This window comes from Macaca fascicularis, chromosome 20 (assembly GCF_037993035.2).
Source record: "Macaca fascicularis isolate 582-1 chromosome 20, T2T-MFA8v1.1".
Taxonomy (NCBI): domain Eukaryota; kingdom Metazoa; phylum Chordata; class Mammalia; order Primates; family Cercopithecidae; genus Macaca; species Macaca fascicularis.
Window position 1 is genome coordinate 20,498,720 of NC_088394.1, and position 19,889 is coordinate 20,518,608.

Consider the following 19,889-nt stretch of genomic DNA (forward strand, 5'->3'; position numbering starts at 1 on the left):
GGGGCAGGAGAGAGAGATTTCCTTGTCTTTCCTTCTCTCCATCCATGCAGGAACATTGTACAGGCATGATACAAGAAAGCAAATGTTAATAATGAGCCTACCTACATGCAGAGGCCTCTACCATCTTTCATTTTATTTATTTATTTATTATTTATTTTGAGACAGGGTCTTGCTCTGTCACTTGGGCTGGAGTGTAATGGTGCAATCATAGCTCACTACAGCCTCGGCCTCCAGGGCTCAAGCAATTCTCCCGCCTCAGCCTCCCAAGTAGCTGGGACTACAGGCGCATGCCACCACGCCCGTCTAATTTTTGTATACTCTGTAGAGACGGGGTCTTGCCATGTTGCCAAGGCTAGTCTCGAACTCCTGGGCTCAAGTGATCCATCCACCTCGTCTTCCAAAGTGCTGGGACTATAAGGGTGAGCCACTGCACTCGGCCCTCTACTATCTTTTAAAGATAATAAGACAATTTCATCTCTTATTCAGGCCTAAAAGCAGCAACAATAAACCTTCAGAAAATGTCCAATGTTCAAACCTGTACTGTGACCATCAGGCTGATGGAGGGATTTTGTGATTATGGTCTTTACCAAATATGGTGGATTACAAAAATGGCCACGATATTTACAGTTCCTCTCATCAAGGAGTGGAATCTGTTTTCACATTTCTCAAACTTGAGCTGGCTCTGTGTCTTGTTTTGGCTAAGAGAATGTAAGAGAACACGAGCCTGTGCAAGTTCTAAGCCTAGGCATCAAGAGGCCATGATGCTTTCACTCTTGCTGCTCTTAGGAACCCTGTGACCACCACCTTATAAATAAACCCAGGCTAGTCTTCTACAGGATAAAAGACATGTGGCCCAACTACCTGTTGCCCAGCCAGTAGGAAGCCAATGACCAGACAAGCAATTAAGGATGCTGACTGATGGCTAACTGCAGTCATGAGTGAGCCCCAGTGAGATCAGAAGAACCACCCAGTCAAGCCCAGCTCAATCTGCCAACTTACAGAATTATGAACTAAATACATGATTGTTGTTTCATACTTCTAACTTTTGGGGTCATTTGTTATTCAGCAAAGCAAATGAATACACTGTATCTACAGTGTTGAGCAAGTAGAAAGAGTAGTAATTATCTGTTGATGACCAACTAACCAATATCCAATGAGATGTCAATCTCTCCCACTCCCAAGTGATCAAATGGGTGATCAAATGGGTGATCTCTATGGATATGCACTCCCTCTATCTCCATCATGTGCTATAACGAATAAGGCTCAATGGCCATAACAGTAATAATAATATATTTGTATAATTTAAAATTAAAATCTTTGTTTAGCAATCTGTATTTTCAAGATGAAATTAACTTAAATTATGTGGCTATCAAAAACATTCTCAAAGTGTTTGCTGAGAGTATTTAATTTTATTTCATAAAAATGCATAAAGAAATATCAAGGTATTTGTGTGTGTGTGTGTGTGTGTGTGTGTGTGTGTGTGTATGTGTGTGTGTGTGTATGTGTGTGTTTAACTTAGGGAAAACGTGTGGCTCAGAGAAGTTAAATGGTTGAATATCTTATCCAGACTTCCTGGGTATCAATTCTAGCTTGATCATTTTATCAGTCTTATATCTTTGGGCAAATCATTATCTTCTCATTTATAAAACAGGGACAATAATAATGTTCCCAAACTCATAAGAGTATTACAAAGATTAAATTAGTTAATAAGTGTAAAGCACTTAGAGCAGGGTCCTGGTGTAAGGTAAATGCTATTAGTGCTATTATTCATATTTTTTTTGAGAGAGAGTCTCGCTCTGTCACCCAGGCTGGAGTGCAGTGGCGCCATCTCAGCTCACCGCAATCTCTGCCTCCCAGGTTCAAGCGATTCTCCTGCCTCAGCCTCCCAAATAGCTGGGATTACAGATGCCCACCACCATACCCAGCTAATTTTTGTATTTTCAGTAGAGACAGGGTTTCATCATTTTGGCCAGGCTGGTCTCGAACTCCCAGCCTTGGGTGATCTGCCCACTTTGGCCTCCCAAAGTGCTGGTATTACAGGCAGGAGCCACCACGCCTGGTCTATTATTCCTATTTTAATTAGGAATAACAGGAGTGGGTCTAGAACTAGAAACCCAAACCTCAGGTGTTTCCTGAGTTTAATCTCTTCCCAAGCCTTATGCTTCTAAACCAGGGTCTCTTCCACTATAATGTGTTATCCAATACAAAAGCTATTAGCCACATGTGGCTATTGACATTAAAAAGTAATATCAACTAAGTTAAAAATTGGCTTCCTCAGTCACCTCAGCCACATATAAAGCACTCAGTGGCCACTGGTGACTAAGGGCTACTGTATTAGACAGTACAGACAAAGAACATTCCTATCATTGTAGAAAGTTCTATTGGATAATGCTGAATTGAATAAATACCAAAGATACTTCTGAGTTCATTTATTTATTTATGAAATAGAGTCTTGCTCCATCGCTCAGGCTAGAGTGCAGTGGTATGATCTCAGCTCACTGCAACCTCTGCCTCCCAGGTCCAAGCAATTCTCCTGCCTCAGTCTCCCAAGTAACTGGGATTACAGGTGCCCCCCCACCACACCTGGCTAATTTTTGTATTTTTAGTAGAGGCAGGGTGTTCACCATGTTGGCCAGGCTGGTCTTGAACTCCTGACCTCAGGTGATCTGCCCCCTTGGCCTCCCAAAGTTCTGGGATTATAGGCATGAGCCACCGTGCCCAGCCATACTTCTGAGTTTCTAACAAATCACTTTTTTTTTTTTTTTTTTTTGGTAAGCAGCAGGGAACTAACTTTGTGTTCACATAAAGAAACACTAAAATTTATGTTTCTTAAAGGTAAATTAGGATCAAACATCCTAATTGGGGTCAAATGACATGCGGTGACCGTCAATGGTGAAGTAGTCATGGATAGATTATTAGGAATGTCAGGAGTAAGAACTCACCTTTCTGAAACTAACCTTCTCCTTTTTTTTTTTTTTTTTTTTTTTTTTTTTTTTGGAGACAGGGTCTGACTCTGTTGCCCAGGCTGGAGTGCACTGATGCAGTCTTGGCTCACTACAACCTCTGCCTCCCAGGCTCAAGTGATCCTCCTACCTCAGTCTCCTGAGTAGCTGGGACCATGGGCACACACAACTAGGCTGGCTTATTTTTTGTATTTCTTTTTGTACAGGTGGAATTTCCCCATCTTGTCCAGGCTGGTCTCAAATTCCTGAGCTCAATCAATCTTCCTACCTTGGTCTCCCAAAATGTTGAGATTACAGGCGTGAGCCACCATGCCTGGCCTGGAACTAACCTAAAACTTCCTTGACTTTTATGCAGAAGATTGGTTTTTGTGGGGGAGGAAAAGAGTCAAATATGTATAAGCATACCTACCAGAAACTACAAAATTTGATGGTATAAAAAATGGACTGATGTTTCTTAAACACATAGTCTAGGTGCTAATGTTTTTACATGTGTTAGCTCATTAATCTGTACAACAAATACATAGAGTAGGGGCCATTACTATATCCCAGATTTACGGTGGGAAACCTGAGGCTTGGATAGATTTGCTGGAGGCCTCAAGACTACTAGGTAGAAAAGCTGGGATGCCAAAGGAGGTCTGTTTAACTCCAAAATCCAGGCTCATAGTCAAGAATACTCTACCCCCGTATAATTCGGAAAAATAACAGTGTTGGTCTGGACAACGTGTGCATTTGACACCCACTGGTGTCCATTCAACCTCACACTAAATAAAGACCGTGAAGTCATGCACCATTCCTGAAAGCTGTCTTGGAGAATGGAAAACCAGGAAAGAGTATAGACTAGATTGGTTGAAGTCAACTCTTGGTATGAAAAATGGAATTCTACCTACATATGGGGCAAGAATGTAATTCCAAGTAAAAGAACAATGCTGGATACCTGGGGAAGAATAGTCTCTTCTTCTCCAAGTAATTATTCAGCCCTTTCTGGATGTCCTCCAAGAGAAAGTTGGCTTCTTGAAGCTTCTCGGCCATCCGTGGCTGGTCGGCTGCCACCAGAACCCTGTTATCTTTCACCTGGGTTCCATTAAAAAAGGTGAGACTTATCATGAGGTTCCCAAGTTCTGACATTGGTCATTGTAATGAATGTGTGACCTATCAACTGACAGCACTCCTTGTCCAGCTAACTGCCTCCTGATCCGCTTCCTAACTGCACAGGGGTGAATGCTCATGGAACATGACCTTGTTCCTCTGATCACGGTTGACTGGGCAGGGATTGGGTACCTGAAACCAATCAAGCCCAATCATATTTTAACCCAGGGAGTTTAGAATCCAAACCATGACATTCTATACTAGTCTGGGCTGAGTGAGGATTATGTCTCTCTGTGTGATGGAATGGTAGAGCAAGCTAGTCTTGAGAGAGAGACAGAGAGAGGGAGAGAGAGAGAGAGAGAGAGAGACGGGGGGGGGGGGGGGAAGAGAGAGAGAGAGAGACTAAGGCAAGGCCAGGAAAGAGGAGCTGAGATCAGAGAGATGGAAGGAGTTCCTAAGAGAAGAGGCTTCTGGGTTCTAGATGCATCTTTTGTGAGGCTTGGCTGCGCTATCTGGCCTTGCGTTCCATGAGACACTAGTTTGGTCTTTTCGTTCCGGCTATCCTGAGTTGGTTTTTGTCACTTGCACCCAAAGAACCTTAACTAATAAAGAATTGGCTTATGCTGGTTGGATAATCTAAATTCCCATTTATCTCACCCTCGCAAACAAAGCAGGGAAGATAAATTCCCTTGCAGCAAAATCTTTTTAAGTGCACCCCAATTTGATCACACTTGACTTAAAAAAGGAAAATGATTTGACCTCATAAAAGATGCCACTAGGTGCCTTGCACACCCAATGAACTTACCATCCTTCAAGGCTTGATCCCAACGTTCCTGCTTTAGAGGCCTTCCTTGACACCCTAAGACAACCAAATCACTCTTCTGTATTCTAATAACTATTTGTATATTACTCTTTTTTTTGGGTGTGGGGGACAGAGTCTCCCTCTGTTGCCCAGGCTAGAGTGCAGTGGCGCAATCTGGGCTCACTGCAACCTCCGCCTCCCAGGCTCAAGGGATCCTCCTGCCTCAGCCTCGGAATAGCCAGGATTACAGGTGCATGCCACCATACCCAGCTAATTTTTTATATTTTTAGTAGAGACAGGGTTTCACTATGTTACCAAGACTGGTCTCCAGCTCCTGAGCTCAAGCGATCCACCTGCCTTGGCCTCCCAGAGTGCTGGAATTACAGGTGTGAGCAACCGCACTTAGCCAAGGCAGCAAATTCTATGAAGACAGAAATCATATTCTTGCCACCTTCAAGTATTTTCTGATTTCCAGTATAACACTTGGGTCATTGTAGGCACTGAATAAACATTTGTTAAATAACTGCGTAACCAAATGTGGATAATTGTTGGAATTCTAAAAGGATTCTCAAGCTATAAAAGTGTTATTACATTATCCTGCAACAAATAAAACCTCATAAGAAATGACAGTTAAATAATACAAACTGCCTATAGTTACTGCTTGGGAAGTGGGATTCCAAAAGGCTTCTACTTTCTATGTTATGTATTTGTATTTGCTTTTTTTTTTTTTTTAATTTTTTTTGAGACAGAATCTCGCTCTCCCAGCCTGGAGTGTAGTGGCACGATTCCAGCTCACTGCAACCGCCGCCTCCTGAGTTCAAGTGATCCTCCCACCTCAGCCCTCCAGGTAGCTGGGATTTCAGGCATGCACCACCATGCCTGGCTAATATATATATACACACACACACACACACACACACGTATATATACACACACGTATATATACACACATATATATACGTATATATGTATATATACATACATATGTACATACATATATACATATACATATATACATGTATATATACACATACATACATAGATATACATATATGTGTATATATACATGTATATATACACACACACATATATACATATATACATACACACACACACACACATATATATATATTTTTGTATTTTTAGTAGAGATGGGATGTTTCACCATGTTGGCCAGGCTGTTCTGGCACTCCTGACCTCAAGTGATCCACCTGCCTTGGCCTCCCAAAGTGATGGGATTACAGGCACGAGCCACCGCACCAGTCATATGTTTGCATTTTTAATAATAACTTTTGAAATTAGAAGAAGATACAAAAAGATTGATTTTCCAAAACTCCAGTTCATTTATAAGTTTCAAGGAGGGTGACTAGATGCATAATGAGGAAACATTTGTATTTCTGCTGGTAAGAGTTATTAGGGTATAAAAACTTACCGCTTGAGACATAAGTGATTTCCAGTAACTATCAACAATGCCAAATTTCCTCCCCTCTTCTGGCATCTGGGCTATGATGTCCTCTGAACTGAAGATTGGTTCCAGGTACAGCCAGGTGGCTTGGCATTTCAACCAGGCATCCAAATTGTCTTGTATGCGAATTAGCTTTTCTTCCCATTTCTGTGAATTTAGCAATTCATATCTGAATCATAAACCTGCCACTCTGCATCACAGGCCCATGGACCAAGCAAATGGATGGAGTCATGCATTTATTCATTCAGTCAGTCACTTGTTTAACAAATAATTATTGACATCCCCCTGTTCTCTGGTCACTGCTCCAGGTGATGTGAACATAGCAATGAATGAAGCACACAAGAACTTTGCCCACTGTGGAGCTCACATTCTAGCAGAATAATTATAATAGTTATATACATAATCTGTGACAAGCAATGGTCTAGTGCTTTAAGTATATGGAACCAATTTAATCCCACAGCCTTACCAGGTAGATGTGATTACAAACCGCATTTTCCAGATGTAGAAACTGAAACACAACAGTTTAGTAATGTGCCCAAGGTCACATCCCTAATAAGGAGCAGAGCCAGAATTCAAACTCAGGTCATCTGGCTTCAGAGTTTGTGTCGTTAGCCCATGTCACTGCTACAAACAATGAGCACAGGAGGCCAAACCCCTACCTTCAGGTAGCTTACATTCTAGAGTACCATAGCTCATAAGATGCTTCCCAAATGCATGTGTATTTGGTGCATTCAAATCTCATCTTCTCTTTTGGCAGACAGTTGCAAAGGCTCAGCATGCCATATGCTTACTTGGATGGTTATTGCTTTCAGTCTTTTGTCATTAATTAATCAATGTATTTATTTTTGAGACGGAGTTTCACTCTTGTTGCCCAGGCTGGAGTGCAATGGTGCGATCTCGGCTCATTGCAACCTCCGCCTCCTGGGTTCAAGTGATTGTCCTGTCTCAGCCTCCCAAGAAGCTAGGATTATAGGCACCTGCCACCACGCCTGGCTAATTTTTGTATTTTTAGTAGAGACGGAGTTTCACCATGTTGGCCAGGTTGGTCTTGAACTCCTGACCTCAGGTGATCTGCCCACCTCGGCCTCCCAAAGTACTGGGGTTACAGGTGTAAGCCACTGTGTCATTTATTTATTTATTTTTTCCAATTAGGACAAGGCAACTTTCTTTGTTAACTGAACTTGAAAACCTTTCCCCTCCTCTGAGAAACGCAGGGCTAATGAAACATCTCAAAGCATTCAACTTCATTTCCTCTTACCCGGCATTCTGCTTCTATTGGTTTGACGAATGGGGAGCCACACATGGTCTGCGTCTTTATCACGTGATCATCGAGTAGCATTTGAATGTCATCAATTGCACACAAGATGCTTGTATCCTGTAAACAAAGACGCCCCACCTTGTCAAAATTGTGAAACCTCCCCATTTTTCTTTTCCTTTTTAAAAAATATATTTATTAGAGACAAGGTCTCTTCACCCAGGCCTGAGTGCAATGGCTCGATCCTAGCTCACTGCAGCCTCAAACTCCTGGGCTTAAGGGATCCTCCTGCCTCAGCCTCCCAAGTAGGTAGGACTACAGGCACATGCCACCATGCCTGGATTTTTTTTTTTTTTTGTTAAGACAGAGTTTCACTCCTATTGCCTGGGCTGGAGGGCAGCAGCGGAATCTCAGCTCAGTGCAACGCCCACCTCCTGGGTTCAAGTGATTCTCCTTCCTCAGCCTCCCGAATAGCTGGGATTATAGGCAAATGCCACCACACCCAGTTAATTTTGTGTTTTTAGTAGAGACAGGGTTTCACTATGTTGGCCAGGCTGGTCTCAAACTCCTGACCTCAGGTGATCTACCCGCCTCGGCCTCCCAAAGTGCTGGGATTACAGGCATGAGCCACCGTGCCCAGCTTGGATTTTTTTTTAAGAGATGGGGGTCTCACTGTTGCCCAGGCTGGTCTCGAACTCCTGGCCTCAAGCGATCCTCTTGCCTCAGCCTCCCAAAGTGTTGGGATTACAGGCTTGAGCCACTGCATCCAGCCACCTCCCCATTTTTCATGCTGATCCCTTAGGACCTCACAGCTCAGAACTCCACTCTCATGGGGTAGGAATCTATGTCTTGCAGGGGATAGGACTTCTACTTTCTTCCTTGAAAATGTTATTAAAGATATTTAGGCTGGACAAGGTGGCTCATGCCCGTAATCTCAGCACTTTGGGAGGCTGAGGTAGGAGGATTGCTTGAGCCCAGGAATTCAAGACCAGCCTGGGCAACATAGCAAGACCCCATCTCTAAAAAATTTTTTTAAAAGACATTTATTGTCCACCCCCTTTGCAGAAGTCAAATACAGTCTAATCCAAGACTCACAGATAGAATTTGCTGGGGAGGAAGATTTCTGCCCCTTTCCCTGTGTTCCTGCTTCTCCACTTGCTTTCCTGGCTCTCCTTTCCCTCCGGTAGGAAGATCAGCTGCTAATCTGACTAGTTAGGCCTAGACCTGCGGTTTCCACCCTGTGAACTGAAGTGCCCTGGGGCACCACAGCCAACTCAAAGTAAATGATTGTGGTTATTTAAAAATAAAATACAACCATTATTTTTTCTTTTAATGTAGGTGTATTTTTTTCAAACAGTGGCTGAGTTGTTAGAGCATAAATCCTTATTAAATTGTTTGGACCTAATTACTGCATAAACAAAGCTATTAGGTATTTCTTTTGGCCTCAGGGCACTGTGAAAAAAGTACTTAGACACAAAGGCATTGTGAACCAAGAAAGTTTGGGGACCTCTGTTTCATTTATTTATTTATTTATTTATTTATTTTTGAGACAGTCTTGCTCTGTCGCCTCGGCTGGAGTGCAGTGGCATGATCTCAGCTTACTGCAACCTCCGCCTCCCGAATTCAATTGATTCTCCTGCCTCAGCTGCCCGAGTAGCTGGGATTTCAGGCAAGCACCACCACCCTGGGCTAATTTTTATACTTTTAGCAAAGATGGTGTTTCACCACCTTGGCAAGGTTAGTCTCAAACTCCTGACCTCAAGTGATCTGCCTGCCTCAGCCTCCCAAAATGCTGGGATTACAAGCATGATAGGTGTGAGCCACCATGCCTGGCTTGTTTTATACATTTATTGGGTCTTTTCTGAGACAGGGTCTCCGTCACCCAGGCTGGAGTGTAATGTGTAATGCTGCAATCATAGCTTACTGCAGCCTCAAATTCCTGGGCTCAAGCAATCTCCCTGCCTCAGCTTCTCAAATAGCTTCCCAAGTAGCTGGCGCACATCACCATACTCAGCTAATTTTTTTTTTTTTTTTTTTTGTAGAGATGGGGTGTTGCTATGTTACCCAGGCTGTTCTCGAGCTCCTGGGCTCAAGTGATCCTCTCACTTGTACCTCCCAAAGTCCTGGGATTGTAGGTGTGAGCTACGAAGCCTGACCAAGTGGTCCTGTTTTACTAGTAGGTAAAGTCTAAGGTGTGCCTTAAAGGCCAGCCCTGTGGTTGGCACTTTTTCTCCTGGGCCATTGTGGCAAGCAAGCTGACAAGGGTCTGACCCCTGGGGCAGGTTTGGTCTTTCTCGCTCTGTTCTCACTTCTTTCAAGTCTAATCTAGGAGGCTAAATTGGGCCTGGCATGTATTCTCTTATCTATGTTTTACCAGTAGCTCAGCACTGGGAGGTGTGCTAGGCTATTAATAAAGTGGTTTCTTGATCCCCATTTAGCTACTGATCCTTGCCTATAGTTACTTTAGGCAAAAACTCTGCAGACTGGCCAGGTATAAGTGAACTGTTCCCCAGGTTCCTAGCTTACACTCCTCTTGTCACCCCAACAGCCTCTACAGCAGTGTCTAATCCAAGCTGATCATGTAGCCACGCTTCTGAGACCCATGGTGGCTGGGTCACCCTTGCTGGGAGAGGCTCAGTAATGAGGCCCTGTGCCCTCAGCTCTCTTCCCTCTCATCGGCTCATGTATAGTTCTGTTGGGGCTCAGAACACCACAATACCCCGAAGCATTGCACCTTGATTTGCTGAGTATTTTGCACTGAAGGACATTGGAAGGCCTTGGAAGCAAGATCTTTCTGTCCATCTTTTTCTTCCTTTCTCCTGCTCCTTTATCTTTCCCCTAAGGCAGTCCATAGAAACTAAACTCCTCTTTCCCGAAGCAAGCCATAAAACCCAGAAATATTACTCTGACCAAGACAGCAGGCCATAAAGAAATTCTCTGAGCAACCTTGTCCCATAGTGGGTCACAAGACCCTTGTTCCTGAGGGGTCTTGCCCTATGCCTCGGAGGAAGGACTGCTACACAGAAAGACCAAGAAGAATCTGAACAGGCAGGTCTCGCTAGGCTTCCACCCAGTCTAGACTATTATACCACACTCTTTTGTTCAATTTCATTTCCATACAGCTGTCCATTCTTCATCAAACCTAAGCCCAAAAATACAGTTTTCCTTGGGTCTTCAGTTTTGAGGGTTCAAATGTCATGTAAAACTTTGAATAAATAAAATTTTAATGCTTTTATCTTGTTAATCTGTCTTTATATTTATAGGAGTATTGGCCATGAATGACCTTCATGCTAGGTGAAGAAAGGGATCACATCTTTTTATCCCTACAGCTCTTTTAAGCTGAATAGGGAAAGAAGTCACAAGTAAATATGCAGCCTGGGGGAGGAGGGAGGCTTGGGAGCTTTTGGTTCTCAATCCACATTGCACATGAGAAAAACCAGGGGTGCCTTAAAAATACAGATGCCTAGGCATTCTGGGAGGGGAGGAGCCAGGAAGAATCCATTGGGAGATTTTAAAGCATCCCAGATGATTCTACAATGCAAGTTTGGAAGCGCTGCTTTAAGAATCAATGGTTGGGCCTGACATGGTGACTCACGCCTGTAATCCCAGCACTTTGGGAGGCCGAGGCAGGCGGATCACTTGAGGTCAGGGGTTCAAGACCAGCCTGGCCAACATGGTGAAACCCCATCTCTACTGAAAATACAAAAATTAGCTGGGTGTGGTGGCAGGCACCTATAATCCCAGCTACTCAGGAGGCTGAGGTATGAGAATCGCTTGAGCCCGGGAGGCAGAGGTTGCAGCGAGCTGAGATCACACAGTTGCACTCCAGCTTGCGTGACAGAGCGCGACTCCATCTCAAAAAAAAAAAAGAACCAATGGTCTGCAGGATGTGTGTATCAACCTATTGCCTCCATGATTTATAGCTCCCCCAGAGCTGCAGTTCTCATCCCTACCTCACACTCTATCCCCAAAGCAAGCCAGACCCTAAAGACAGCTGAGCAAACGCTTCAGGGGTATGCACCTTCGCATGCACTGTACAAACTCCTGTGTTTTCTACAAGTGCAAGTGAAAAGAAAGAAACCTACACCCTTACTATTCAAAATTGATCAATATTATCTGGGAGCTTGTTAGAGCTGCAGAATCTTAGGTCCCATCCTGGACCTGCTGAATCAGAACCGGCATTTCAACAAGATCTCCGGTGATTCCTGCAAGCATCGACATCTGAGAAACACTAGTCATTGTCTGCTGCTGTGCTTCTGAGGGGACTGGGAAGCTTTGGAATGGTGTGCAAGCCTGCACCTTCACTGGGAGGTGCTGATTTAGGAGGCTTGCTTGGTTTTTTTGCACTGAGAAAACTTCTTGCTCTGAATCAAAAGGCCTTTCTGATTTGAAGAATGCGTTTCTTTGGTGGTGCTGAGAGGAAAGATGAGCAACACAGAAAGGCAGACAGGAGGAAACAATCAAGACGTGAGCGATTATTCCTCTGTGAGTTCTGTCGCCATTCTGAATGAATCGTTTCTGTAATCTACTGCATAACAAATGGGGCTGCTTTCAAGTGGGGGCTGCAGTTGGAGTGAGACTCACAGTGTCCCTGTATTTCACGAAGCTGAATGTCACGTTAACCCAATCTAACTTCATTTTATCCAAGTTTTTCTCCAGAGAGTATTCCTTGCTGGCGGCTGCACCAATGGGCTCCAATCTAAAGAGAGAACACAGCAACAGCAACATCAACAGGAGGCAGAAAAGACACATCAAAGGAGAAACTTCAGGCCAGGCGTGATGGCTCATGCCTGTAGTCCCAGCACTTTGGGAGGCCAAGGAGGGAGGATTACTTGAGGTCAGGAGTTTGAGACCATTCTGGGCAACATAGCAAAACACCATCTCCACTAAAAACACAAAAATTAGCCAGGTGTGGTATGTGCCTGTAGTCCCAGCTACTCAGGAGGCCGAGATGGGAGGATCGCCTGAGCCTGGGAGGTAGAGGTTGCAGTGAGCCGCGATCGTGATTGCACCACTGTACTCCACTCTGGAAAACAGAGTAAAACTCTGTCTCAAAAAAAAAAAAAAAAAAAAATAGAGGAGGAATTTCAGCTCAGTCTTAGGAGAATCTCCAAAAGCCCTTAATTTGACCAAAAAGTTTACTATCCTGCTCTAAGATCTGCCAGCTACCGCCAGTGTTTTGCAGGGTTTCTCACCCTTGGCACCTCTGACATTTTTGGGCCATGTTATGGGTCAAATATTGTCTCCCCAAAAATTCATATATTGAAATTCTAACCCCTAATATCTCGGAATGTAACTCTATTTGGAGAAAGGATCTTTAAAGAGGTAATTAAATTAAAATAAGTCATGAGGGTGGGCCCTAATCCATTATAATTCGTGGCCTTATAAGAAGAGATTAGGACCCAGACACACAGAGGGAAGACCATGACAATTCATAGGGGAAGACAGCCATCTGCAAGCCAAGGAGAGAGGCCTCAGAAGGAACCAACTCTGTCTACATCTTGGCCTTGGACTTTAAGCCTCCAGAATTATGAGACAATAAATTTCTGTGGTGTAAGCCACTCAGTCTGTGGTATGTTGTAAGAGCAGCCTGTTCAACAAAAATTACGGTAGGTCACTATTCTGAACTGAGCTCCTGCACTAGACCCCAGCAGACCAGATGAAACCAAAATGGAGTCACTCACGCTAAATGGCATGTAATCAAACTGAATCTTTGAGGAAGGAGATAGATCCCAGAACAGGACAGTTTTTCCTGAAAACAGGAGATTCCGGTCTACCTGAGTCAGAGAATAAGGAAGTTCCCTCTGCTTGAACCCTTATAAAAAAATAACCTGACGTTAATTAATCTTTTTTTTTTCGTATTGTTCTGTTTCCTTATAAAACTTACCATTGTGCTACTGCCCAGTGGGAACTCTCATTCTGTTTTGGAAAACAGAGGCTGCCCTGATTCATGAATCTTGATTAAAAGCCAATTAGACTATAACTAAATTTATTGCTTTGTCTTTTGAAGAGCCCTGGCAAACTGACATAGGCTGAATAATTGTCATGGGGAGCTGTACCATACCTTCTAGGGTGTTTAGCAGCATCCCCGGTCTCTACCCACTAGACGCCAGCAGCAGACTCCCCAGCCCTGTCCCCATCTTTTGCCAGTTGTGACAACCAAAAATATCTCCAGATATTTCCAAGCGTCCCTTAGGGGTGGGAAATGGCCCCCAGTTGAGAACCACTGTTGTAAGGTCACTAAAATAAGACCTCTTCTTTCCATCTTTGTTTATGCCTAATTTGCCCATATTCTGATGTCTTTTTTTTTTTTTTTTTTCCCCAGACGGAGTCTCATTGCGATGCCCAGGCTGGTGTGCAGTGGTGCGATCTTGGCTCACTGCAACCTCTGCCTCCCGGATTCAAGTGATTCTCCTGCCTCAGCCTCTCGAGCAGCTGGGATTACAGGTGCCCCCCACCATACCTGGCTAATTTTTGTATTTTTAGTAGAGACGGGGTTTCACCATATTGGCCAGGCTGGTCTTGAACTCCTGACCGCAAGCGATCCGCCCGCCTCGGCCTCCCAAAGTGCTGTTATTACAGGCGTGAGCCACCGTGCCCAGCCAGTATTCTGATTTCTTATTCAGTTTTTGAACCTCTGTTAATTTACGTGATGGGTCTTGCTCCACTTCCCATCCCTTCCCCTTTCAAAAACACCTACTGTTTTCCTGATACTAGGTCCACCCATCCATGGCCTCTCTGTTCTACAGAAAGGGGCATAGAGGGAGAGAGAGAAGGGGCTAACAAATTCCTTTCTTCTTGTGTCCACATGGAGATCTGGGTCCTAAAACCCAGGTGTGGCAAAGAATTGGAAAGCCAAGTTCTTGGAAGTGGAAAAAGGGACCGTTCTCTCTGCCTCAGCCCTGTTTTTCATTGTATCCTTCAGTGTAGAAGAGACCATCTGATATTTACTCATAGGTCAGGAAACCAACACTCAGAGGAAGCAAGTGATGTCTCCAAAATCACACAGCCAGGGAGTCCTGGAACTGGGTATTGACACCAAATCCCCCTAATTGGACTCCTACCCTAACGTTTCTTCTTCCACCCTTATAATGTGCCTTCTCCCTTCTCTTTCTTAGAAAGAGCAATAGAACTAGGCCAGGCATGGTGGCTCACTCCTCTAATCCCAGCACTATGGGAAGCCAAGGCGGGTGAATCACCTGAGGTCAGGGGTTTGAGACCAGCCTGACCAACATGGTGAAACCCCGTCTCTACTAAAAATACAAAATTAGCCTGGTGTGGTGGCACATGCCTGTAATCCCAGCTACTTGGGAGGCTGAGGCAGGAAAATTGCTTGAACCTGGGAGGCAAAGGTTGCATTGAGCCAAGATCATGCCATTGCACTCCAGCCTGGGCAACAAGAGTAAAATTCCATCTAAAAAAAAAAAAAAAAAAAAGAGTAACAGAACTGTTCACATGTGTTTAAATAGGACCAATTAAATAGAGCTGAGAACCCTCATTTAGCCTCGAGAAGGGAGGAAGATTAGGGGCAGAAAATTACAAACAAGGACTGATCAGGACCTCAGCAGTGTGGTCATTGACTTAAATATGGCCTATGAGAGGCGACCAAAATGAGTGTGCTTATTGGGAATAATTAATAAAGGCAGGTGCCAGCCCAGATGAGTATGAGACAAGCAGTCACAAGGCCCAGCCTCCAGCGCTCACTGGCTATGTGGCTGTGGCCAAGTCTCTCGACAGGCCTCAGGTCCCCATATGCCTGTATCACAGGCTTTTGGGTTCAATTAAATAAGACCAAATGCTGGCACCAGGCCTCATGAATTACCCTAGATTATGACTTAGAATGCAAATGATTGCACAGATGAGGGATTAATCAGTTTGGGAATTCATGAAATATATCAAGAGTTGACCTCACCCAAAATGTGCTGGAGAAGCGCATTAACTATAAGCTGTGATGAAGCTGCATTAACTGTGGTGTGGGTGGAATACATGCGATATCACACCTCCCTAAACGGTGGTGGCTGAGTCTCCAGACATGGAATCAGTTCAGGTGACATGCCTTTTCTCCTAATCCTAACTCCAATCTGTTTCTCATGTTACAAATGGAACCACAGAAGTAAACAACTTAGCCAAGTGCTTCCACTTCTGAATTGGTCACAGTTGAACATGTATGCGTGGAAAGTATAAGAACAGCTGTATGTTTTATTGTTCACTCGCTGTCTCCGGAGAGGGGTTTACTTTTTTGGCGGTGAAGGGTCATGGTTAAGGCCCGCCTGGTAATGGAAGCCTGCTTATATTCAAATCTTGATTCTTTCCTAAGTGAAATGTTCGTTATTTCAGTTGCTAGCTGTGATCAACAGCTAATAATCTGAAGTCTATTTCCTCATCTGTAAAATGAGAATAATATTAGGACTGTAGGACCTAGGACACTAGGTTTTTGTGATGGATAAATGTGTTAAGGTCGGGCGTGGTGGCTCACGCCTGTAATCCCAGCACTTTGGCAGGCCAAGGCAGATGGATCACCTGAGATCAGGAGTTCAAGACCAGCCTGGCCAACATGATGAAACCCCATCTCTACAAAAATGCAAAAAGTAGCCAGGCATGATGGCAGGTGCCTGTAATCCCAGCCACTTGGGAGGTTGAGGCAGAAGAATTGCTTGAACCCAGGCGGTGGAGGTTGCAGTGAGCCGAGATTGCACCATTACACTCCAGCCTGGGAGACAGAGTGACACTCTGTCTCAAAAGATAAAAAATAAATAAATAAAAAGGGTTAAGGTATACAAAATGCTGAGTGCAGCATAAGCGTTGAATAGCTAGTGTCTCTTGGAAAAATCTTATTGGGGGAAAGTGAGGCCCTTTGGCCAAAAAAACCTAAGGGTTTTTATCCTAAGCCTGATAAAAACGTATGCTTCTCTAGGCCTGCTCCTTAATAAGGAAGATAGCGGTGGTATTGCAGAGGCATCAAAGTATTTAGGTGACAGAGAGATTCAAGAGCTGGGAAATGCCTTAAATTAGACCTGCTCTGGTGCAGTATGAGTGGGGAATTCTCAGCCTTTCATGTATCAGAATCACCTGGAGCAGTGCTGTCCATTAGAAATATAAAGTGAGCCACATATATAATTTTAAAGTTTCTCGCCTGTAATCACAGCACTTTGGGAGGCTGAGGTGGGTAGATCACCTGCGGTCAGGAGTTCAAGACCAGCCTGGCCAACATGGGAAACCCCATCTCTACCGAAAATACAAAAATTAACCAGGCGTGGTGGCGGGAGGGAGCCTGTAATCCCAGCTACTTGGGAGGCTGAGGCAGGAGAATCGCTTGAACATGGGAAGCGGAGGTTGCAGTGAGCTGAGATTGCGCCATTGCACTCTGGCCTGGGTGACAGAGTGAGACTCCGTCTCCAAAATAAAATAAAATAAAATAAAGTTTCTAGTAGCCACATTTAAAAAATATTAAAAGATATAGGTGAAATTAGTTCCAATAATGTACTTGATTCAATATATCCAAAATATTATCATTTCAATATTAATCGATATTAAAAATTGTTAGGTATTTTGCATTCCTTTTTCTTGTAGTATGTCTTCGAAATCAAGCCTGTATTTTATACTTACAGTACATCTAATTCAGACTAGCTGCACTGTAGGGGCTCAGTGGCCACACATGGCCAGTGGATGCTGCTTTGGACAGTGCTGACCTGGAGGATTTGTTAAAATGCAGATTGCAGGGCCCATCCACAGAATTTGATTATGTGGGTTGGGTGGGCCCTGAAAACGTGCCTTCTAGCTAGTTCCTAGCTGATGCTGATGCAGTGGGTCTGGGTGCCACACCTGCCTAACAGGGTCTCCAGTCCAGGCAATGTAACATCTCCCCACCCATCACCCTGAAGGAGGTGTGGAAAAGCAAGCAGGGTCCTGAGAAGCTCTGTTCTAGAAGTAGCATTCAAATAGCAAAATTCTCACACACACAAACTCCAGGGGAATTCGGAGAAGGGAAGAAAGCAAGAGAAGAGACCTTTTTTTTTTTTTTTTTTTTTTTTTTTTTTTTTTTTTAGTTAAGATAGAGTCTCACTCTGTCGCCCAGGCTGGAGTGCAATGGCACTATCTTGGCTCACTGCAACCTCTGCCTCCTGGGTCCAAGCCATCCTCTGGCCTTAGCTTCCTGAGTAGCTGGGACTACAGTGTGTGCCACCGTGCCTGGCTAACTTTTGTATTTTTAGTAGAAATGGGTGTTTCACCATGTTGGCCAGGCTGGTCTTGAACTCCTGACCTCAACTGATCTGCCTGCCTTGGCCCCCCAGAGTGCTGAAATTACAGGCATGAGCCACGATGCCCAGGCGAGAACAGACTTTTTCTTGTAACAGGTTTCATACAGTCTTAAAGCTCAGAGAGCGTTATTGCTTTGTTTGTTTAAAGAAAAGGAAACTGAGGTACAGAAAGGTTGAATGGTTTTGCCCCCAATCACTGAGAGCTGGGCTTGAAGCTCAGGTTCAAAAAACATTAAAAAAAAAATTCCCTTTGAAATAAAATCCATGACTCAATTTTCTAGTCATAACCCATCAGCAGTTCTGCAGCTAAAAACAGAAGCTTCACCAATACGAGTTGAGAGTTGGAGGTAATTAAGTAGCCTTAAGCCACACTACGCCACAAGGAAAAAAATAAAATAAACAGCCTTATATGGGGCCAATCAGATCACTGTGGGAACTTACAGATCCTTTGACCAAAACCCTTCCTGAAGGAGGGGATAAGCCCTTACTTTTCAACGAATTTGCCGAATCCAAATTCGAGCATATTTGAGAGGCAGGTCGTTTCGGTGGGCTTTATCTCATAGCCGACAATCTCACTGATCTGCAAAGAAAAGAGGAAAGCAAGTGTTTATTGTTCAAGGCAGTGCTGTCCGTAGAACCTTCTGTGATGATGGAGATGTTTTTTTTTCTGCACTGCTCAGCACAATAGCCACAAGCGGCAGGTGGCTGTTGAGCACCGGAGATGTGGCTAGTGTGACTGAGGAACTTATTTTTAAATTAAATTAAAAAATATTTTTGAGACAGAGTCTCACCCTGTCTCCCAAGCTGGAGTGCAATAGTGCCATCATAGCTCACTGCTGCTTTGACCTCCCAGGCCCAAGCAATCCTCCCATCTCAGCCTCCCCAGTAGCTGGGGCCACAGGCACACATCGCCATGCCTGGCTAATTTTTAAATTTATTGTAGAGATAGGGTCTTGCTGTGTTGCTCAGAGTGGTCTCAAATTCCTGGCCTCAAGTGACCCTCCCACCTCAGCCTCCCAAAGTAGTCGTATTACAGGAGTGAGCCACCACACCCAGCTGATTTTAATTAGACAGGGTCTTGCTCTGTTGTGCAGGCTGAAAAGCAGTGGTGTGATCATGACTCACTGCAGCCTTGATCTCCCAGGCTCAAGTGGTCCTCCTGCCTCGACCTCCTGAGCAGCTGGGACCACCAGCATACAGCACCATGCCTGGCTAATTTTTTTCTTTTTTAAAATTGTTTTGTAGAGATGGGGTCTCACTATGGTTTCCAGGCTGGTCTTGAACTGCTGGCCTCAAGCTATCCTCCCACCTTGATCTCCCAAAATGCTGGGATTACAGGTGTGAGCTATCATGCCCAGACCTTTTACCTTTTAAAATGTGGCTACTAGAAACTTTAAAATTATTGGCTGGGTGCAGTGGCTCACTCCTGTAATCCCAGCACTTTGGGAGGCTGAGGCAGGCGGATCACATGAGATCAGGAGTTCAAGACCAGCCTGTCAAACATGGTGAAACTCTGTGTCTTCTAAAAATACAAAAACTAGCCGGGCATGGTGGTGGGTGCCTGCAATCCCAGCTACTTGGGAGGCTGAGGCAAAAGAACAGCTTGAACCTGGGAGGCAGAGGCAGGAATCAGCCAAGATCGCAGCACTGCACTCCAGCCTGGGCAACAGAGTGAGACTCCATTTCAAAAAAAAAAAAAAAAAAAAATTACACAAATGGCTCACGTTATATTTCTACTACTCACAGAGGGCCAGTTTTGGCATCTATCAGTGCAGTTTCTCCCTAAGATCAAATGTTACCTTGTTCCATCTTTTTTTTTCTTTTTTTAACAGTTAAATCTTTATTATTTTTAAAATTTTTCTTTTTCCATACTTTTTTATTTTTTTGAGACAGAGTCTTGCTCTGTTGCCCAGGTTGGAGTGCAATGGCGCAATCTTGGCTCACTGCAACCTCCGTCTCCTGGGTCCAATGATTTTCCTGCCTCAGCCTCCCAAGTAGCTGGGATTACAGGCGCACACCACCACACCCGGCTAATTTTTGAATTTTTAGTAGAAATGGG

General features: G+C 44.2%; 1 protein-coding gene across 1 annotated transcript in view; it reads right to left on the reverse strand.

Moving 5' to 3' along the window:
- The window catches only part of DNAH3 (dynein axonemal heavy chain 3), a 205,269-nt gene that overhangs the window by 120,783 nt on the left and 64,597 nt on the right, over window positions 1-19,889 (reverse strand). The window contains exons 19-23 of the mRNA XM_045383002.2: window positions 18,319-18,410; window positions 12,156-12,270; window positions 7,575-7,691; window positions 6,284-6,463; window positions 3,898-4,034 (exon numbers count right to left, since the gene is read on the reverse strand). Coding sequence (XP_045238937.2) covers window positions 3,898-4,034; window positions 6,284-6,463; window positions 7,575-7,691; window positions 12,156-12,270; window positions 18,319-18,410 — 641 coding nt within the window. The remainder of the gene's footprint in view (window positions 1-3,897; window positions 4,035-6,283; window positions 6,464-7,574; window positions 7,692-12,155; window positions 12,271-18,318; window positions 18,411-19,889) is intronic.